Here is a 23,332-nt window from a genome sequence, read left to right on the forward strand (position 1 = left end):
GATGGCTCCTAACTTCTCTATTGGTTTCTTCTCAGATCATCACAGGAGAATTCTACCGGATCTACTACCTGAAGGAGAAGTGTAGGTCGACCATTCAGAATCCCTATGTGGCTGCCCTGTATAAGCAAGTGGGCTGCTTCCTCTTCGGCTGTGCCATCAGCCAGTCCTTCACAGACATTGCCAAAGTGTCTATCGGGCGCCTGCGTCCTCACTTCCTGAGTGTCTGCAACCCTGATTTCAGCCTGATCAACTGCTCTGAGGGCTACATTCAGAACTACAGGTGCAGAGGTGAAGAGAGCAAAGTCCAGGAAGCTCGGTGAGATGCCCTTTCCCCAAGGCCACAATAGGCACCCTTTTGATACAGTGTAGTTCAGTGAGTACTCACTGAGCACCTATGAGGTGCCAGGCTCATTATTATTATTTAGATGAGGTATATTATTTTGATGAGGTATAGGCCCTCTTTTTGAAGAATTCTTGAGACAGCTGTGTAAACAAAGCCTTTTGATATAGCATTGGTAAAACCAGCCACCTATCCATTCTTTGTTTATGTTATGCATGCCTCTAAAACATTACCAGGTAGGATGCTTAAAGGAGGAATATACAGTGGCTACTATCAAGGTCACAGTATTGAAAGGGAAGACAGACAGATGAGTGAATATCAGAGACGTGAATATGGCCTTTTCATGGTGTGCTTTTGCTCTTGCAGGAAGTCCTTCTTCTCTGGCCACGCCTCCTTCTCCATGTACACTATGCTGTATCTGGTGGTAAGTACTTGCTTTCTGGTGCCAGCATAGTCTAGTCTCAGCTTGCATCCCTTGGAATAGTTAAGAACAGATTTCACTGTGAAATCCTTGCAAAAGTGGTCAGTGATGAAAGCCGCATTCCATTCTGAGTTCTGACACTGGCTTGTATGGCCTTAGTTTTGTTTTTTGGTCTTTCTGTCATTTGGATGAGAATAGTATTTAGCATGCTGATTGATAAAGATTACGAAATTAGAAAGTGATAGGACATTTTGGTCTTTGTGATACTAGAATTGCTTTCTGAAAAATCGATGTACTCAGTGATCTTTAGAATAGCCTTGTGTTATGAATAGTAGCCTGTGTGTTGTGGGAAAAGATGACTACTTACAGCTCAGAGAATACAACTGAACTGAATAGTCTGCATAAACACAAGAACGGCTGCTCAGATGGAAAGCTGCTGATCCAGTTCCTCCGGAGGATGTTAAGGATCATCATTATCTGAACACTGAGAGTGATTTTGAGTCTTGCAGAATGCATCCCTGGGGACACATGGCCATGTCCCTGCTTGGATCCAAAGACCAAGGGCCAGAGACATTAAGGAGCATATCTGAGTTCCTTCAGCTAGTAGAGGAACATGATTTGAATTCACAGGTTGCACTTTCTGTGGCTGTGTCTACTCTGATTTCCTGGGGTTGCTTTGATAGTGCAATGGAGAGCCCTCCTCCCCTCCAGCTGCCTGACAGACAGTGGGCTAGTGTGTTTTTCTTTGTCAGTTAAACCTGGTCGTCCCTGCCTTTCCTCTCTCCTTGAATTAGGTCCATGTGCCAGAGCACTTCCTGTGTTTGCTGCTTCTGCACAGTTCAGAGCTGGGAGGTGTGGAGAGGTCAGACATAGCTCAGAAGAGCATAAGCTGTTTGGAAAAAGAACGTTTTCATAGCAACTCATTTAAAAAACATAATTAGGAATTGGAAAAACCAACAGAGAAGTTGTTTTGTTTTGATTTTTCCCCAGTCCTTTCCAAGTTTGGAGGCCTCTGGCTTCCTGTTGGTTACCTAGGGCACAAAGATATAGGCTGGGCCTCAGCCTATAAGAGCACTCTGCCTGGGTCATATGGTATACTTACTCACCAATAGTACCCCTATTTGATTTTTTTTTTTTGGTTTTGCTCTCAGGAATGATAATTTCAAAAAGATTCCTGCCCCATGTGTATATTTTACCCAGAGCTGGAAGCAATTTTACAAATGTAATTTCAGTGTTTTATAAAAGTACTTTAAAAAGTTGGGTATGTGTTCTTCCTCCCCCCCATGACACTATATTTTACTCCAAGAGATAAATACTCTGTGTGTGTGTGAGGGGGGGGGGAAGTAGAGGGGGAGAGATATTACCCAGAAGTCTCCTTTCCCTTAAAGGTCTGATTTGCAAAGTATTCTGAAAACAGTTTGCTGCCTGCAAGAAGGTGAGAAATCTTGCAGTCAGTTAGAGAAGCCCTTGGACCCTCCACCTAGTGCTTTTATGTTGTGCTTCAGGAAGTTCTGAGTGAAGTTGGGTGATATATTGTGATCTTCTCCCCTGCTTTTACTAAGGCAACCTGGGATACACTGCTTTCTTGGAGTGTGGGGAAGAATTCCATTTAATCTAGCTAGGTGTAGCACTGACAGCTTTTGCCTTCAGAATCAGACCTATGTGAAATGAAATCTGGATTACTAGCTATGGGGTTTGGGGGGCACTTAGCTAAGGAGTCTCAGGGTGCACTTCTATGAAGTAAAGATGGTCATGTCTGTTTTTCAGAGTAGTTTTTATCTACATCCATCTTTCTCCATCTTTTGAATGAAACAGCAAGAGTTGATAGTGTCTCCTTATCTCCCAATCTCTGTGGTGCTGTTTAAAAATTATGGAATGCCACGGGGGATATACTTTTGCCTATGTTACCTTCAGAGTTCCAAGGTAGTGGCCCACCAGAAATACCAGCCATCTCCACTACAGGCCTTTTGGCCTCAGTGGCCGTCTGCAGCCTCCACTGCTGTCAAGGGCACTAAAGACTGAGCTTTGGATTTACAAAATAGGTGGCTTGGAAAAACCACCCCAAACACTAAATTAGCTCTGGGCACAGAAGCTTAAAGATGAGGTTATGCTTGTTAGAGATTAATGCTAATTCTAATAAGAAAAATCTTGCAGCCTATGTTAAATATAAACTGTATTTTGTACCTCTGACCCCGGTCTACTTCCCAGAGGACCCCTGAATGCCAGGCAGCCACATCTGGATTGGTTGTGCAACTACGTGGTCTGAGATCGAGGGTGATGTGGCTGTCTGGATAAACCAAGGCAGGCATCAACTCACCTGGTATCTCTTCTCCTTTCTTTCTTTTTTTTTTTTTTTTGCCAGTCCTGGGCTTGAACTCAGAGCCTGAGCACTGTCCTTGGGCTTTCTCAAGACTAGCACTTTACCACTTGAGCCATAGCATCACTTCTGGCTTTTTTTTCTATGTATGTAGTACTGAGAAATCACACCTGGGTCTTTGTGCATGCTAGGCAAGCACTCTACCACTAGGCCAAACTCCCAGCACTGATGTCTCTTCTTTGGGGCCAGATTCTCTTACTCCTTTCAAGGCTGCTAAGGTGAATCAGACATGGACTCTGCCTTCAAGGAACTCACTGAGGAGTGAGTTTTCAAGGAACTTTCAGCATTCAGAAAATATTTAATGAGGGCTATTCTATACCAAGCAGGATAGTAACAGGGGAAAAGTCAAGATCAACAAGACAGGATCACTGCCTTTGGGGAATTTAGATATAGATGCAGGTTGACAACGATAATAATCAATGAACAAAAGGGTGGGGAGGAATACTTGGTGCTGAGTGCTTAGAAAAATAGCACCCAGGCTAGCCTACAGAAGGGGGTGTTGAAGCCAGGGAAGGATTCCAGCAGGATCAGTCATGAGAAGACAAAAGAAATGGAAGAACTATCTCAGTGTCTGTGAAAAGAAGACAGTGACCTGAGGAACAGAAGGCATTCCGTTCTGCACAGCTTGATGGCTAAAGGGAAGCAGAGATTAAAAGGCACACTTGAGAGTTGTTCACTGACCTTCAGGGTCATCAGTCTTCCTTATCATTTTGCAACTCAGATTAGTCCACAGCAGCTTGGAGTGAAGGCCTTGCCCAGAGCAGTGTGTTTTCACCTTAGAAGTCTGCACCATTTTTTTTTTTTTTTTTTTTTGCCTCGGTTCAGTCTGTGGCCATCCTGATGAAAATGACAGCTCCATCCTCAACAACTGATCCTTTCTATCCAACCTCTGATGTAGCCTTGCTCCTCCCCTAGTTTCTAACCATTTGATATATTTGCTTGTTTGTCTGCCCCATCTACACTGTAAGTTCCACAAGGCAAAGACTCCTTTTTATCTTGTGGTTCCCCAAACTGAATGAATGAATGAATGAATTCATATATGAATGAATAAATGCTTATAAATATGTGTGACCAGAGGTCCCTGATGCTGCAATGTCCTTAAACCTGAAGAAGCCAGAACAAGAGGCCACTACTGTGGGTATAAAAGAAAGGGTTTGTTTTGTTTTTTGTTTTTATGTTTTGTTTTGTTTTTCCCTACAGAGACTAGGAAGTTCTGAAATTAGGTGAAAAACTCAAAAAGGCAAACATTCCAAATAATTTGTGGCTAGGTATTACCATGGCTGCTTCTGGCTTTGATCTTTTCTTTTGTAAAACGAGCATGCTAATCTCTACCTAACAAGATTATTGTGGCAGCTACAAATAATGTATAGTAAAACATCTTACACGGTGTCTGGAACAGTACTCAGCAAAAGGATTAGTTACAGTGACCAAATCTAAGACTCAGTATTCTGCAAAGGAAAAAGTCAAATAAGAATTCTGGTTCTGTTTTCCAAACAGTTCCATAACTCTATAGAGAAAAATCCTAGTTGGACATCATGTTGCCTGCCACCAGGCATGGATGGAAACCACAGACAGGAGGGAGCCATGAAGGAGACTGAAGAAAGGAGAAAATCTTTCAGGAATGGTGTGGGTGATCTGGACCTGCTTGCAGGAGGAGGGTAGGCAGGGACATAGAAAGTGGACAAAAGCCTTCTTTTCAGTCTCAGCCCACCTGTCCCAAGAGCAATGGAAATGAAGTGAGAGGACAGTACAGACCTGTTTCACCAGTATGCAAATCATGTAATGAAACACAAATGACTAAGCAAGAATGACTCTCTCTCTCTCTCTCTCTCTCTCTCTCTCTCTCTCTCTCTCTCTCTCTCTCTCTCTCTCACACACACACACACACACACACACACACACAACTGACTTCACTAGTTCAGAACAGCAGCAGGCTGGAATTCAGTCTAAGGAAATTTTGTTGGAATTCCAGTATTTCAAGACCCCAGTAAAAGAAGAGAGCACCACTGATGGAGTCATGTCTGTGTGCCAGGGAATCTCATAGACATCAACATCTTTTTAGGGGTGGGAAAGAAGACATCTACCATTTATTGAAATCATTATTATCGACATAGTTCTGTTTTAACAGCTGAGAAACAAAGTCTTAGAAAAGGGCTGTAAGAGGTTTTTTTTTTTAGTGGCAAAACTTATTTTATTCATGTGTCCTTTGAAATTTTGAATATCACAGATGCTTGCAACATTTTTTAAAGATAAAATTTTCAGGTACTGGTGGCTCATGCCTATGATCCTAGCTACTCAAGAGGCTAAGATCCCAGAATCAAGACTCAAAACCAGCTTTGGCAGCAAAATGTATGAAACTCCTGTTTCCAATTAATTACCAAAAAGCTAGAAATGGAACTGTGGCTCAAGTGGTAGTGCACTAGTCTTGAAGGAGCTCAGAGACAGCACCCAACTTCAAGTCCCAGTATGAACACAATGAACAAAACAGAAACAAAATAATAAAATAAAATAAACCAATCTATATTATATGTGAGAAAATAGAAAGCCAGAGAAGTGGAGTGACTTATCCAGAGCTGGTTTTCAGCCAAAAAGCGCTCTGATCTGGTTTCTAAGACTGAGTAAAGTTCACCGTCTCTACAGTGGCCCAGAGAAAAGCAGACACAGGTAGGATAGGGTATCAGGATCAGACTGTGATTAAGGTAAGGGTGACAGGTTTTCTACTTTTGTCTAGTTTGGTCATCATCCTTGCCCTTCCTTACATTTTTGGATGCCAAGGGCCTTCTCTCTTATACTGAGAGACTCTGTCTGGGTCTGAGATCAAGCACGTATACCATCATTGTATTTGAGTGGGTTGGTCTTCCCCTTGGCTTGGAAAGGAATGGAACCTGCAATGTTACTGTCTCTAGACCTCCAGAGTATGCTGGGTTATTCTTGAGGCCCCTGTCACTATCCTGGAGCAATAGCTGAGCCAGCTTGATCCTCTCAGTCAGGAGTGAACCAGCACATATAGAAAGGATGATCAGATTCTCCCCTCTGCCTTGAAGTCTGCTGACACCAGAAAACTTTCAAGTCAGAGGGCCACAGGGTCAAAGGCCATTGCACAATCTCCTTCTTTAGTAATATAGTTGGCATGATGAAATTGCTATAGTTCTGAGTAACTCTCATTGATCCAGACAAAGGGGTCATCTTAGTTGTGGGTACCAGCATCCCTCTTGAAGCAAGGCGTTGCTCCATGGATGGTATGGGAGCAACTGCATCTGCTGGTTACCATTCCCAGTGTGATTACTTCCCAAAGGAATTCTTTCCCAGGGCCTCTACTCCTTTCTCATTCATAAGTACTCCTTCCCTCCCTTCCTGGTGCTATTCTGATGCCTCCTGTTCCTGTGGGAGGATTTTCCTTCTTGGAGCTCCCAGCCTGAAGAATCTGAGTCAGTGGCTAGGAGAAGTGGGCCTTGTCCGGTTAGGAGACCCACCCTTCCTCTCCTGGACTGTGGTCTCTGAGACCTGCAGCATGAAAGTCTGCGTGCATTGAGTATGAGGAAGGGCAGGGGAGTTTTGAACAAGTATTGTCTGAGAACCTGAGCTTTTTTTTGTAATGAGAAAAATAGGAAAACATTGCAATTGCTTTAAGAGAAGTTTTATAGAACAAAATAATCAAGGAAACAGAGACACAAAGAGGGTTTTCTCATTAAAACCTGTGCTGTTTCTGTTATTCACCTCACTCCCATCGAACTGCCAGGAGTAGCCACAAGAAGGCCAAACTATAGCACACACTTCGGGCACAGATGGGTCCTTCTTTCCTGAACTTGAACTGAGTTGAAGCTAGACCAGCATTCTCACTAACAGGAAGGAATCTGTGGCCCTATGTCAACAGAATTTTCTAGGAGATATTTCACCAAGAAGAAGAATGTAGCTTTAGATCTATAGCTCTAAATTCTCTGTTGCTTTTAGTGACCCAGCTATGCTCTTTAAAAAAAAAATCCCAATTAGTTTTTATGGTACCCCATGCCTGCTTCAAAACCATCAACTTTTTCACCATTACCTGCAGCAATATTTTCCAATGTGATTCATTAGGTAAGTATTCTGTAAAAATAGTGGATATGTATAAAAGATTATGATTATTTTTACGGAATAAATTAAGTAACTAATTAAGAATAGTCTCGGAAAACAAGTCTTCTTATTCCCCCCAAGTAGTCGTTGTGAACCCTGTTCCTATAGAGTTAAGAGTCCTGGAATCTTGTGTTCCCTCAGACCTGGAATACTTCTCCCAATGGCTGAAAGGAAGGAAGGTATTCATTTGTCTGAGGAAGGGCAGGGCCCTGGCACATGTCTGTTTTGGAGGCAGGAGCCCCTCCTTCTGCTCTTTCCCTTTCTCCTAGCCTCTCCCAGTACTTTGATTTGTAGTCGGAAGTTCCTCTTGTCTCCTTGCTGCTTCCCTCTCATTTCCCAAGTTCCCACAGGAACCTGCCAAGTAGGTTGTGCCCAGAGGTTAGAAAGGAAACTCTCCCAAGATAACTCTAAGGGGACAATACCCAGTTGACGTCATTTCAGCTTCTTGCCTACAGACAGGGGTGATTAGACTTTTTTCTTCTTCCATTTTTCTTCAGGTTACTCTTTGGCTCCACCCCATTCAATTATCTATCAGCCTCTCCTTGGGAGTTCTCTGGCATTGTCGGACTGGTGTGCGAGTGTGTGAGTGTGTGTGTGTGTGTGTGTGTTGGTGTGTGTGTTTCTGAGTTTCCTTATATGCTAATTCAAAAGCCAGAGAGGGTGATTTTGAAACATGCCCTTCATGGTGTTGCTTTTTCTGGAATATTCTTGGCAGTATCGGGGCTCTCACATGGCTTTTTTGCTCAAGGCTGGCATATATCACTTCAGCCATAGTTCCACTGCAGGCTGTCTCTCTGGTGGTTAATTGGAGTTAAGAGTCTCATGGACTTTCCTGCCCAGGCTGACTTTGGACCATGATGCTGGGATGTGAGTCTCCTGAGTAGTTAGGATTGCAGGCATGAGCCACCAGCACTTGCAATCTGGCTTTCTTTTGAAACAAGAACATCCACGGTGAATATCTCAGTATCTCCCCCTCACCGTTGTCTATCTTAGTTCCTCACAGTGGCAAGCAGCAGGTCCTGTGGAGATGGTGTATCGCAAAGCCCCACAGAGACTTGCAAATATGTCAAGTGAGTTATCAGTTATAAAACAAAGCTTTTGCTGCTCTGGTTACTTCTGGCCTAGACCTAGTCCATTCAGTTAAAATTTGTTATAAAGTGTGTACTGTGTGCCAAAGCGTGTGAAAACTATTTTTATGTATTATTGTGTTTCCCATCTCTCTCTCATTTTTATCCTAACTTAAATACTCTTTTGCAGGGGTTGGTATGAAAACTAAACCTCAGAATTTAACTGAACGGAGAGAGGTCATATGCCAAATAGATGCCATTATATGCACACCATGCTGCTTAGGGTCTGCATGGTTCCACTGAGAAAAAAAAAAAATGTGGGACATTGTCAGTCTGGTGCTCGTGAATGAGGAGTTATTTAGTGTCTGTCCATTTTGTCTCCTCCCTCCAGCTATACCTGCAGGCTCGCTTCACCTGGAAAGGCGCCCGCCTGCTTCGGCCCCTCCTGCAGTTCACCTTGCTCATGATGGCCTTCTACACAGGACTGTCCCGCATATCTGACCACAAGCACCATCCTGGTGACGTCCTGGCAGGATTTGTTCAAGGAGCCCTGGTGGCCTGCTGCATAGTAAGTAGCCTCTTGTCCTCCACAGGAAAGCAGAGCCCAGGCTGTTGCTTGTTAAAAGTTTCCAGTGGGTGACCGTCAAATCTAGAGATCCTCCTTCCTGCTGTCTTCAGGGTATCCAAAGAACCACCCAGCCCTTAAAACCCACCCTCACCTCATCCCCACTTAGTAACTAGAACAACTCCTCCTTCCTTCCAGCCTGGGCATTTTCATCCTATGGGTTCTGAAATCCTCTTTGCAAATGCTGAAGGTTTGGATACATAGAATATGATGATTGAAAGAGACTGTAGGCTTCCTTCCTTCCTTCCTTCCTTCCTTCCTTCCTTCCTTCCTTCCTTCCTTCCTTGTATCTTTCCTACCCACCTCCTTTGTATCTGTCTGTCTATTTCTCTTGAAGACCAGAAGGGAGAAAAATAGGGGAACAAACCATTAACGAAAGCAGCTGTCAGTGTCAAGCTTGTCCTCTGGTGCCTGGCTCTTTAATGTGGAGTGGCAGGAGTGGCAGGAGGGGTGGACCGTTGTACAGAAGGGAAACCCTTTGCTGCCGAGTCCTTCCTTCAGAGCTTTGTGCTCCACAGGAGGGCAGCCCTTGGGGCCTGCTCCTGAGTTTCCTTCTCCATGGCGCCACTGCCCTAATTGGGGTCTCCTGTACTCCCAATTAAAAAAATTAAAAGGTGTGGGGATCATTCCTAGCCTTTCTCTCTTTTATATTCTAGAGCACTGGCCAGGAACAATTAGACAGACTATTCCAGAGGCACCAAGGCTCATTTATAAGAGGGGAAATGAGAGGGTCTGACTTTTATCCTGTGTGGCTCTTGCCAGCATGGGCACAGGAATTTGATTCTGCTTTGTGTAGCATTACTGTTGCTGGCCCCTTTCTAGGTGTTTCACCTTGGTCTTCTCTTAGCCTCATCATGCCATCTCATAGATAAGGCAACTTAGACTCAGGGACAGGACTAATGTCAGCTAAGGCCAGTGAGCAAGTAGACAGCTACTCACGGGATTGAAATGCTCCACCATGTCCTGTGTGCTTGGCAGGAAGAGGGAGGTCACTAAATCAGGTCATCCAGAGTTAAATGAAGGCATCAGCGGCACAGACAGCTGCTTCAAGAGTATCACTGGAGTTTATCACAGGGACCTTCCAACCTTTGGGCTGATCCAGTACTCGTTTTGAGTTTCAAAACCTGTATGTACAAGGTTGAACAAGTTTAGAATGTGATGACTCTTTCCTTCTCATTTGCCCTATAAAGCTGAGAGCAGTATAGACTGGAAGTTATTTCTCATTTTTCTCTGAATACTTAACACTCAACCTCGTGCACAGCCGCACCTCATGGTCCCAGTTGGTTTGGAATCATAGCACAGAATGATCTATTTTCCTTAAGCTATCTGAGAGACTGGGACAACCAAATACCTGGAGGCTGTGGTGTCTCTGCTGAGACGTGCCTAGAGTCTATTGCCTGGTTTTGATGGTGAGGAAGATAAAAGCGAAGCTCAGACCTCTGGGTTGAGCCAGAGATGATGGTTCCTAGGGAAATGGGGGACCAAGAAACTACCTTTTGAGGATGCTCCTGAAAGGAGAGCTATAAGAAGCATGGAGGTTCTCTGCCTCAGATTTTCAGCTTGATCAGCCTCTGGCTCATCTTGTGTTCCCTTCACAGCCTCTGTCCTCTGCTGTGGTAGTGTCGTGTGGCAGAGATTCAGGGATAGCTTTCCCCAGGAAAAGCCAATCACTCCTTTCTTCCATAGATGTGATTGTGTGTATGGTAGTTCTTGAATCAAAGAAACATCCTTTGAGGTCAAAAAGTCAGAGAAAGGCTAAATATGGAATGCTACAAAAGTCACAGGGTACTAACATACCCAGCACCCACCCAGTTCCTGCTCTACCAGTAAACCTCTTGAGCCGCTCCTGTTGTCTGAGCAGAGATTGGCTTAGAGTACAGTATAATTTCACTTCATCTCTAATAAAACCTTGTGTATCAGTTGCCATGAATGACCGTGAATTCAGTTGTTTAAAACCATAGCATATTTGTTTTCTGATGATTCTTAAGTAATACCTTGGAAACGGATCTTGCAGTTGTTGGCAGGGCTGTGTTTCAAGTAGAGGCTGTGGGGTGACTCCATTGCATCTGCTGTTTGCTGCTTCCTGGTGTTATCGGCATTCCTGGGCTTGTGGCCCCTTCACCATCTTTAAATCCAGCAGCATAGAATCTTCAGATATTTCTTACTGGCTCTGGTCTCCACTTCTACTGTCATACCCCTTGTGATTCTGATCCCTCTACCTCCTCCTGAAGATTCTGTGGTTAGGGGCCGGGAGTTTGGCCTAGTGGTAGTGTGCTTGCCTAGCATGCACGAAGGCCTGGGTTCGATTCCTGGGTACCACATACACCAGAAGTGGTGCTAAGGCTCAAATGGTAGAGCTCTAGCCTTGAGAAAGTCCAAGGACAGTGCTCAGGCCCTGAGCTCAAGCCTAGGACTGGCAAAAAAAAAAAAAAAAAAAAAAAGATTCTGTGGTTATATTGACAGCCCAAGGCCATCTATCTGTTTTAAGATCCTTAATATCTGCAAAGTCTGTTTTGACCAATTCAAGTCTTGAAAGTTCTAGAGAGTAAGAAGTACTTATCTCTGAAGAGTCATTGCTCAGCTCACTGCACATTCCCTAGACGCTAAACCTAGAATTGTCCAACATTCTTCTAATCTTCCCAAGGACTTTAGAACTTCTTTCTGACATGGTTTTTGGCATGTTCTGGTAGTTCCCTGCTCATATATCCCTTACTCCTGATAGATTATGGATACACTGATAGCAAAATCTATAGCTTGATGTTCTGGTTGGTCTTTGTGCCCATAAGGTCGCCAACACACATAAAAGAGCTTGATAAGCGCTGGGAAAATCATGAATGATACTTCCCCTCTGAGCCTAGTTTCCTCATCTACTTGTTCTTAGAGACCTTCCATTCCCATGACCTTTCAGTATAGAGATTCTGTAGTTGAGCTGGGCCTGTTTTCTCAGGTGGGAGCATTTTCCTGCAAAGTCTGTGATAGTGTGCTATCATCTTTGGGGATCAGGGACTGCCCTGGAAGCCTGCTCTGGAGTTGCTTCAGTCCCAGTAGAACCTTGAGCAACTGTCTGTGACAGCTCAATGCTTTTACCCAAGTCTATGGTGTCATAGCAAGCAGACTTGTCTAGACAAAAGTCACATGCTCAAGGGGCATGGGTCCAGTTTCCTCCCCCTTGGCTCACTAATTGAACCCCTTCCCGAAAGGGAAAACAGAAGAACGTGATGAGACAGAAAGTTTTACAAGATGCCCATGGCCCCAGCACAAAGGCATGGGTGCTTGAGGTGGGATAGGCCTGTGCCCCACCAGTAAGTGTGTTTGCAGACATGGCCATGAGCCACAACCCAGACAGACTCAGATATATCCAGACAGCCAGCCTCTCTCATTTGCAGAACTCAGAACCTCAGGGACAGAGGCTGACAGAGACAAACATGCAAATACAGGCATTTTTGTTGGTCCTCATAGTTCTCTTTCCACCTGGATAACCCTGAAATCACCCTATCAAAGATACAAACTCTACAGCTGGATTCACCCAGGCACTGGATATCAGTTCACTTCCTGTCTAGTAACAACCTGCATATCTGGTCACCTCCTTGCTTGTCTGCTAACAGATGGCAAAAAAAAAAAGGAGGTTCTGGGAGGGGTCAAAGGAGGGCCAGGCTGCCATTGCTGTGGGCTTCCAAGAGGAAGCAGCTGCTCACGGATTTCATAAACACACAGCAGTCTTTCCTGGTTTTCCTCTTCCCTGGGGTGGGGCCCTTCTCGCTGTTGCTCTTTGTGCATTTCTATCTTCCTCCAGGATGCAGGGAAGGGCTAGGGTATTCTTTGTTTCTGCCCCAGGGTGGTGACCTTGGGAAGAGAGACCAAAGAATTCTAGTGTGAGGAAGAGTTCAACCATGTCCAGCCTTGCAGGAGGAAATGGGATTAGTGCGGAGAACTACTAGGTCTCATCTGTTCCCTTGGAATGGCTGGATGCAGTGGAATAGATAAAGCATCTCCCTAACATGACCCTGCAAAAGCCTGATTGTGGACTATGAGGAGGAGAGCCTTGCCACCTGGGTACCACTGTCAGGTAGGCAGCAATGCAGATGTGGCAAAGACTAGAAAAACTGGAAGAGGTATCTCTTGATAGATATTTTCTGGAAGATAAAAGAGATACCCCTGGGAATTCATGCAAACAGGAGAGCACAGAGACAAGGAAATAGATGAGAAAGAACATGCAGTAGATCTCAAGGGGGCAAATAGGTGAAATTTGGTGGATAGTGGGGAAAAGTGAGATCAAGTAGATAAGTTATTGGATCCCTTTTGGGAAAATTGTGGGAAGGAGACCCTTGCCTTTGTCCATTCCCTGTCATCCATGCATGCTCAGTTCCTGAGCTGGGGCTCCTGCTGGACCTAACACACGACTGAAGGCATATAGTCCACTATGGGCCTCCTTCCATTCTTGGTTTCACCTACTGTATCTTCCTAGCAGGGACCTCACAGGGCACAGATCTCTACTTCTTTTCAGAAGGGTTCACATTTCCTCCCATGCTCCACAAATTCTCTCTGTGTGTCTTGTTTTACTTCCTCAGTGACAGTGATGATCCTCCATATTGATGGTGGATGGAGAAGGATTTCAATGGGCTCTCATAGGTCTGCAATTTGCTTTCACACATATCACTGGAACTCTATGGTAGCTACAGACTAGTTTACTTTTAGTAACATTTGCACACAAACACACGCATTTGAAATCCTAAATCCTTTTCATTTTGTGTCAGTTCAGGACCCACACAAGAGTGTGACTTAGCCTGGGTCACAGAGTAACAGCAATATGGGAACTAGATCCTGCTGCATGACCCACATGAAACTATTCTATTGTGTCTCTCACATGTGCCCTGGAATTACACAGCATGGACTCTGTCAAACCCACTGAGCCAACAGCCACTGAAAGTCCTTTACTGAGGTAAAAAAAAAATGAATGATTCTAACTAACTCCCTACTAGTCCATCCTGCCAAAGATGGTTTTTCCTTAGACAGCATTTACAGAACCTGAGAGATTCCGTTCCCAGAGCTTTCTCTTCCCCTTCCCCTCCCAAATTCTTCTTTCCTTAATCTGTGAGATTGTTCAGTATGATATACCAGGAAGCCAAAAAGGAATTCCAAGGGCAGAGTGGACTGGAGTGAAGGCAAAGGGAACAGCAGCTGTGGTCTGTACAGTCACACAGGGGCTGGACCAGATTTACACAAGGTTGTAATTTCTGGGCTTTGAGTACCAAGATGACTCAACACAAACCATGCCCTTGAGTAACTGGTCATCGTCTAGAAGGGAAACATGACATAGCATTTAAAGCCTCATGCATCAGAGCCTATGGCCTGACCCTGAAATGGAAGGTCATTCAGATTTCAGTATGGGAACCAGAAGGACAAGGTAAGGGCAGTTCCAGGAAGTTATGCCAAGGATACAGAAGTTTACGCCATGTGTGAGACACAGCAATGCAAGGACAGATAGGAGACTTAAGCCAGTTTGTTCATCTCTAGACTTTTTAGTCTACATAGAAGATAACCTGGAATATCCTATAACCTGGAATGTTTGTTAAAATGTCGATCTCAAAGTACACTCCCAGTTCTTCTGCCCTGGGTTCAGGAATGTGCTTTTGCAAGAACCATACAGGTGATTCTGAAACAGGTGGTTTGTGGTCTGTCCTTGGAGAAAATACCAGAAGAAATAACTCAGTTTCCTTCTACTTCTGAGATTCTAACGTTCTCTGGCTTTTATAGTGCTAGTATCTAAGTTCAGTGGGAGATGATGCAAAGCTCATATTGAGTACATGATACCTATCTTCAAGGAGTCCACTCATATACTTGCAAGCACTACAGGAACATTCAAAGGTAATTTGATTGCCATAATCTGTCCTTCACAAAATGACAGTCAAAATTTGCTGACTTAGCTAGCCATTTACCACAGTGGAAGTGGAAACCTGGCTTCCAGCCAGCTTCTTTCTGGTTTGCCGCAAGGTGCTCATGGTAAATTGTGGCCAGGCAGCAGCCAGGGAGGTTGGCTGGTATCTCCTTAGCAGGTGAATATTGAAGATAAGTCATCAGAAGCCTGTATTTTTTTTGTTTGCTGACTCACTCTCCAAAAGAGCCCAGAAAATTACAGGTCTGTGAAAGCAGATTCTATCTGCTTTAGAAGAAAATCATTATTTTATAGATAGGCATTGAACCCATGAACCACTGGTATCAGTTCCCATAAGTCTGTCTTAATTTTAAAGAACATGGGCTATTCATTAGTACGGTGTGGGTTTTTTTGTGGGGGGGGAGGACAGGGAGGTGAGTAGAGATGGGGAGTAATGGTGCTAGAACAGTAATGTCAACCGCCATTTACAAGCTGACTCTCAATCTATGTTTCATCTCCTCACCTGGGAGTGGAGTCCCTCCAGCTTTGTTTATGTGTAGTCTCACTCTTAAAGATGGAACAACCATGTCCAGGGTGTTTGGGTAAATCAGATCTTGCATCTGACCACATAAGAGCCTGGTAGTCTGCTGAGGTCACAATTACTTTCCCCAAGACACTATCAGAGGAATCCAAAATATTCAAAGGTGGAAGAAAGCTGAACTATCATTTTCCCCCTAATCTAATTATCCCAATGGTGAGAGGTTTTTTTTTTCCTTATGGAAACCAATGTAAAAATTTATAGACTAGAAAAACAGAACTGGCAAGAAAAACATTACTTCCCCCTAAATTCAACCACCACCCTTACCTCCTCCTTCTTTAGATGCCTGTCTGCCTCCTCTGTCCACTACAGTCCTATCTGGAGCATTTCAGACTCCATCTCTTCCATTGTCTTCATTATGTGGTTTGTGGTTCGGGACAATGCTCCCAGCCCAGGTAGGCTTTTTGACTCCATCTCCAGTTTAATTACATATACCACCTTGAATACAAGTCTTTCCAACACGATGCTTCCTATTGAGTCTCGACAGTGATTCCTAGGGCCAAAGGGATGATGTCTGAGTTACTAATCAGACCCTTTGCTGTCCATCTCTGTGGCTCACTTTGTCCTAAACGTACTTGGCACCCACAATCCCCAAACGTTCTGTCATCTCTTGCCTCAATCTGTGCACAAGCTGCAATCCCAACCCGTAACCATAGCTTTGGTCTTCACCACGTAGTTAACTCCCTAGCCTTCAAAGCTCAGTACACATATCTATCTTTTGAAGCAAAGCCTTCTAAGGCTTGCTGCTCCCACTCCCTCTGTCTGTGGTAGGTGACACCTTCTTCGTGCCTCTTTTAACACTCTGATTTCCTGTTAGTGTGGTCCTTAGAACAGACTCTGTGATTGGCTTTTACCCAGCTCTCTCCCTCACTCGTTTGGAAGCTTCTGGAGGGCAATGGACACTGTCTTATGAATGTATATTCCTTTTTATATTCTTGGGACTTGACATACAGTAAGAATTTGCTGATTGCATTTATTCTTTATACAGAAGAGGCTCCTTTATGGAACTTAAGGACTTAGAGAAATGATATGAATAACAACTATAACTTGGCACTTTAATTTAGAACTCCTCTTGGTATTTGGGTGGAGTTTTCTTATTTGTTGAGATTCTTGTGTTTATTGTCTAGTGTGTCCTTTCACTGAGTAGAGAAGAATACTGGAATTAGGTTCATGGGCTGGAAGTAAGTTGGTTCCATGGATCTGAGATAGTTGGGAATCTGTGTGGAACCTTCCCGGCCTGGGCCTCTGGATCTCTGGATTCCCTTTCTGGATAGAGATCATCTTCTGTAGAAAGTGGAACTGCTCCAAGCCAAAATATTTTTGCTTTTCCTACTGTGTGCGTGTGTGTGCAGTGTGTGTGTGTGTGTGTGTGTGTGTGTGTGTGTGTGTGTGTGTGTGTGTTCAGTCTACTATTCAGGCATCAGGAAGACCAAGCCCTGTCTGAATCTTGAACAGAATTTTTTTTTCATGATCCCCCAAAGTAAAGGTATAAACTCAAGCTACGGTGGACTCAGAGAACAGCTAGGAGTGAGGTTTTCCTGGGCCTGTTCATTCTGTCACTTAGCTATGTGCATGTGATATTTGAATATGTAGTTCCTCTGAAATCCATAGGTGCTTTTTATGCCTGTAGGGTCCAAGGCTAGAGTTCTTGTTCCTGAGTAAGGGGGAGAAAAATGGGTAATTCAATGGTCATGTGTGCTATGAGACTATAAGTTCTAGAGCTCCATCCTCAAGAACCCACCCAGTAAAGCAGTGCAGCCAGTCAAAGGTTTGGATACATGAGGAAGACTTATCCTAAGCCCAAGAGTTACTCTTGCAACCAGAGCATTAGAAGAAAACTTGCCTCTTATTGACATGTACAGGACAAGGGCTTAGATCTTCTTATTCCTGTCTTGCAGTTAGGAAATTAAAATCTGGACTGGATATAACCCCAGACAACTAGATTGAAGATAAGGCAGTAGAGACTGTGGGGTAGATGGGTCAGGATCTTGAAGGTGGGAGTATTTGTAGGATACCTTGCTGTATTTGCATATTCTCTGGGGAGTCTGGATGTGAATCTCTCTGCTAAACTGGAGTATGTGGAGATGAGGATCAGTGATGGAGGCATGGATTTGTCTTCCTGAGAAACAAAGCAGATGAAAGGAAGGGTGATTTCCAGATGGAGAAGAGGCCACTTTCCATCCCTTCACTTGTCAGACGATAACAGCGGGTTTAGTACAGTAGGAAGAGAGGCCACTGGGAAGATAAGGTGAATTGTGGAGAGAGGGTAGGTTGAGTTGAAAAGTTTTAATTATTGAGCACATTGAACTTTGGTCCTGTTACTATTGCCTTATAATAATTTCCTCTTGGAGACTCTTTCCTCCCGCTTGTAAGGGACTCCCTAGCATGGGAGACCCGGGCCTCGCAAATGGTGCACAGGTACTGGCTTTCCTTGTCCTCAGGTTTGACTCTGGTTAGAAAAGCTGGCATTCTATAGCACTGACTCCTTCTCCCGACCCTCGCGCCCCTCACTAACCCTCAAACCTACTTCTAAGAGGATGGGAGAAAATGCTTAGTGTTTTTTTCTTGTGCCAAATTGTTGAATGGCATTTGAGTTTGAAATATATTAAGATGTTATATTTTCCCGATTACTATTTCATTTTCTTTACATAACATAAAAATAATTTAGTTTTCTTTTATTTACTTTAAAAAAAACCAAAAAACCCATTAGAGTAGGTATATATATATATATATATACACAAAATTGAAAGGTTCAAAGAGAACAGATGGCCTCTATCACATCTACCTTCTGTTCCTGATGTATGCAAGATCACCAGCTTCTTACTGTGACTTATATGACATCTCCTTGACCTCTCTGTCTCTTCAGAAGGGACCCGGTAGAGAGAAATGAGTTCAACAAGTAATTCAAGGCTTTACTGTAGTTGAAGTCTTATTAAAAACTCCATTTTCTTCCTGAGAAGGTGACTGGGATGAAGTCATACTGCCATCATTATTGTAGGTAATACAACAACTTTTCAGTTCAGAAAGATGAAAGATGACTGCAGTCCCACTTCCAGTGTTAGGCATCAAAGCCAGGACCTTGTGTACATTAGGTAAGTGCTCTATCAGGAGCCACATCTCCAGTCTGAAGCTTTGGAAGTGTTTTATTTCCCGGTTAAAGCTCAGCCATGTATTTCCTGTTAAAGTTACATAACTGGCAGCTGCCATTTATGATTACTTAATACAAACTTCCCATTGCTAAAGGGCTGCAAGGGATGTCTCCGCATATTTATCTTGCTGTCTAATACAAAGCTTGTGTTTTCCTGACTCCAGTAGCTCTTCAGGTTCTTGAACCTGTCAGCATAGACTTTGAGACAGCAGCTCTATCTGAACCATCCCCCACACTTGCAAATGGGTGTGTGTTCAGTAAATGTGGGGTGATTCTGAGAAAGATTTGTGAGGTCACAGGCCAGTGAGGAAGAAGAAGACTGGGAATGAGGACGGGAAATTTTTCTTTTCCCTTGACATTTGCTCCAAGTTAGTTGCTGACTACTCAGCAACAAGACTCTGACTTGTTGACCCCCATTCCATGGTGGATAGATATCACGAGGTTGCCAGGAAAAACTGGTTACCCATTGCTTCCTTGCCTCAGCTCCTGCTGATAGACATTCTGATCTGATCTGGTTTTTTTTGTTACACCCTGGATTCCTTTGTGAGGATAAGAGAAAGTAATGTGGATTGATAGCTGACTAATGGTGACTGGAACTGTGACTTCCTCTGCTAGGAACTTATATTCCAGTTGCTCAGTGATCTTGAGAAATATGGAAATGTGGGCTGCAGGTTGAGCTTGGAACCCAGAATCCACAGCGCTGGATTCTATTCCTTGATAACATAGGCCATGGCACAATCTTTCTCCAGACTTCAGTTTCCCTATTTGCACAATAAGAGTGAGACCTGTGCTCTCTGTGGTACCTCCCAGTTCCGAATCTATCCTTTGAGGCCCTCTCTCCCTCATATCTGGGTCTGTCTCCACTTCCCTCCGCCCATCCCCAGGCTCCGGATGGCTGTTACTCATTGGGGTCTCTAATTTGTGCTCCTAGGTGTTCTTCGTGTCAGACCTCTTCAAGACCAAGACAACACTGTCGCTGCCTCAGGCTGCCATCAGGAAAGACATCCTGTCACCCGTGGATGTCATCGACAGGAACAATCACCACAACATGGTGTAGGTGCCGCCTCTGCTGCCACCGCCGCCTCCTGAGCTGTCTTTGTAAAATGACTGCTGACAGCAAGTTCCTGCTGCTCGCCAATCTCATCAGACAGTAGAATGTAGGGAAAACCTCTGTGCCCAATTGATTTTTTTTGTTTTAATTTTTAATGAAACAAACAAAGAAAAAGTCTTAACCTTGTGGCCTTCCAGAGTAGGTAGTATTCACCTATGTGGAAAAACAAACAAACAAGCAGACAAACACAAACCCAGCAAACTAACACCAAGTGCCCGGAGTCCTGGATGTGCAATTAGTTTAAGAGTTCATGTTCTCAGGGAGACATGGGCTTTTTCAGGAGCATATGCTAACCTGATTGAGCAGTCTGCTGGTCAGTCACCTTGTGGGACCTGAGAAATCCCAGGCCTGGGAGAAAAGCTCAAATTTGTAGTGTAAGCACATGGTGCCAGAAACAGCACTAAACCCAGAGCATCAATAGCCAGAGAGGGCATCTGGTCTTTCACCCACTATCCAACCCAGAGCCATAGTGGGCATCCCCTCTTACACCCCTCTGCCCATCTCATTCTATTCTCAACTGTGACTTTGGTTCAGGAAGTTTGGTTTTGGTCTTAGAATATAAGAGATGAACAGCTTTGCACACTCGTGTGATCAGATCCTGAATCCAGATCCCCAGTCCTCCCCCCCCCACTCACCCCACACACAAATCAACACTTTAGAGATTAGGAAACTCTTCGTAGAAGAGTGAGCTTCACAAACAGCACACTTTCAGAAGAAATGGAGACTACAGGTCCTCATTTGCTTCTTTTGACACATCATCCTGCAGTCGGGGAAAGCTGATTTGCAGGATGCTGAATGCATCAATCACAGGGCACTTTCACACTTAGACATGGTTAGACTTCAGTTACTGCTCTTTCCTTTGAAATCCTTGCTATGTACCTACCAGGATTCCCTGTGAGGTCCAGGGATGAGCAAAGGCATGGTCTGCTTCTGTCTAAAGGAAAGCACCACCTGTTCAAGAGACAGGGCAGGGAAATGGGTGGGAAGAAAAATGAACCACCTTTATGGTTACTCCTACTCAGAAGGAACCAGAGTTAGCAGCTGGGCTGAGGCTGGCCTGCCAGAGAGGCTACCCTTGAAGATACTGGAGTGGAGAAGGCCTTATTGGGAATTGCTCTTGCTAAGCTGTGTAAAGCACTATTGTCTCAGGGTTGACCCCTGGGGCAGTTTTTGGTGGGTTCTGCTGGGCAGAACACATGGGTTAAATCTCTGAACAGAGTTGTCCTCATCCTCTATCCGTAAGTGTCCTTCCACGCAAGGTCCCACTGTGGGCAATAATCAGGGACCCTCTCTACTGAACTTCCAAGGAAAGGAGGAAAGAAGAAATGAAACTCTCTTGGTCTTGGATGCAAATCTCTCAAAGGGCTACGTGAACCCTGAGATGGACCACGTGCACATCCCACCACAGAATCCGTCCTTTCATTTCAACATATAGCAAGCTATGATTTTTATATATAAATATTATATAAATAATGTATAAAACCCTAAAAGTTAACTATGTAAAATATTATTTCTGAAACAAGTTTTAGCTGTATCCACTATGATTATAAACTGTGTCTCGACCTGTGTCATTTACTTTAGCTGCTTCAAAAAGCACCGAGTTAATTTTTTTTTTAAATCTCAACTAAAAATATCATAGCTCTGTGGTAGCTATCATTTTAAAACGAGAGAAATAACTGCAACTAGAGAAAAGTGTATAAAAAAATCATTAAATTGTCAGTATTTTTGTAAGGCTCCAGTTTTGTAAAGAGAATAATATTCAAAAGACTTTTGTAGCATACAAAGTGAAAACTTGTATCTGCGAAACTATACTTGTATTAAATGTGCTTTTTTAAATAAAAGCTCATAACACAGCTAACTAAGGCACCAGAAGCCTGGAGTGTTGGAGGGATGTTTGTGGGGGATAAAGGGGAGAGAGGAGCTGTCTTAGCCTCTTCCAATGACTTGCCTGGGCTCAGGGTGCTTGAGCAGCACCTACTAATTGTCTCAGTGGTAACCTGGTATCTGCGGTGGAGATACTGATGTTTAATTTGGGCTCTCATCCCTGAATGACAGAATGAAATCTGGCTATGCATTTAACTCAGGCTCTTCTTCTAAAGAGCTTTTGTATTCTAAGGGACTTTTCTCCTGGGAGAGGTGGGAACTGAAAGTCCCACTCATGAAAGGAAAAAAGGAGATAAGGAGTCTGGCTCTAGACAAGGTGAGATAGAGGAGCTTATGTGGAGTTTTTCACATCAAAGGAAGAGAGTTCATTTTGCTCCCGTGTTTCCTCCCTGTACTTCCCCTTGCCTAGAAGAAAAATGGATATAAGAAAGTCACATGAGTGGCATACCTATGGCCCATCCACTTCTGCCTGTCTCTTTACCTGTTTACTCCCATAGCGGTTCTTTAGACTGAGAAACCAGGAATGCTACAGAATTAATAGATGAAGTAACTTTCCTAAAATTTTCATACTGCAATTTGCTAGATAGGCCTAACACGAGTTTCTGTTGCTGCTATCACAAATTACCAATGCATGGTGAAGGAAAACATTACAAACCAGCCTCTCAAAGGCTCCTGGCCTAGGTTGTGGCCCTCCTCCTCCGTCTTCAAAGGCAACAGTGTCAGTTCATGTCCTTCTTTACCTTCTCTTTGGTTCTTCCTCCCTACCTATAGTTAAAGGTATAGGTGATTGCATGGGCCCTTGCTGTATATAAGATATTCTTTCAATGCTAACAGTGTCCAGATTCTAGGAATTTGCACATGGCCATCTTTAGGGCAACATCTGTGAATCTGTATGACAAAAGAAAAATGAAGTGCTGCTTCAGGTATAGGATGACATTCACAGACATTCAAAAAGACAGAGGCTTCAAATCCAGCCCAGACCAGTTCCTTCCCATTTGATTCAAAGGTCTGGGTGACTCATAGCTCACAGGTGGCTTTCTTGACACTAAAGTCAGCCTGCTATTTGCTGCTGCTGGACAAAGCAGCTGCCCTCCCTCCTACATCCCCTACCCTTGCCTAACAACTTTTCAACCCTTCTGTGGCCATGTACCTGGGGCTCTCCAGATGCTGCCAGAGAGACTCTCAAGGCCTCAGTCCACCAATCAAATCCGCAGAACAAATAAAGGTCCAGAATGACAGAATAACTCTTGCTCTTGGGGTTGGGGGAGGAGAGGTATTACAAGGAGTGGAAGGACTGGTGATTATGGATCCCACAGCTTCTTATCGTTTCCCCTAACCCCCATCTTTTCATTTTTCTTCCCCCAAATTGTTTGATGCGTGAACTAGTCTCACGAAGCATGGGAAAGGTGGTTCTGACGTCAATAGCCATGTGCCTGTGGCAAGCAGTCTCATGACTCAGGAGGATGCACGGGCTTTGGAACTTGGACCCAGGTCACCTTCTCTGCTCTGTCACTTACTGGCTATGAATTGTATGCCTTTGGACACATTTTTTGATGATGTTTCTGAGCTCAGAATTGTTTGTGGCTCTACATTTCTTTGCTCATACCATTCTGTCAGCTTTGACCTTTGATTCTCAAATTCATGGATACACAACTATGTATGGTTAGACAACAAAAGCAGGAACCTCCACCATCCCTCCACGTACATGTATACACACTGGACCTCTGGAATCTGAATTTTCTATGACCTAGATCCCCAGGTCACATATACATATGAATC

General features: G+C 44.0%; 1 protein-coding gene across 1 annotated transcript in view; it reads left to right on the top strand.

The window, feature by feature from the left end:
* Plpp3 (phospholipid phosphatase 3) overlaps positions 1-19,745 on the top strand; it is a 69,577-nt gene extending 49,832 nt beyond the window's left edge. The window contains exons 3-6 of the mRNA XM_090334751.1: positions 36-316; positions 707-764; positions 8,707-8,883; positions 19,490-19,745. Of these exons, the coding sequence (XP_090190877.1) occupies positions 36-316; positions 707-764; positions 8,707-8,883; positions 19,490-19,615 (642 nt within the window). The 3' untranslated portion in view covers positions 19,616-19,745. The remainder of the gene's footprint in view (positions 1-35; positions 317-706; positions 765-8,706; positions 8,884-19,489) is intronic.
* The last annotated feature ends 3,587 nt before the right edge of the window (positions 19,746-23,332 follow it).

This window comes from Megascapheus bottae, chromosome 6 (assembly GCF_031878675.1).
Source record: "Megascapheus bottae isolate mThoBot1 chromosome 6, mThoBot2.hap1, whole genome shotgun sequence".
Taxonomy (NCBI): Eukaryota; Metazoa; Chordata; class Mammalia; order Rodentia; family Geomyidae; genus Megascapheus; species Megascapheus bottae.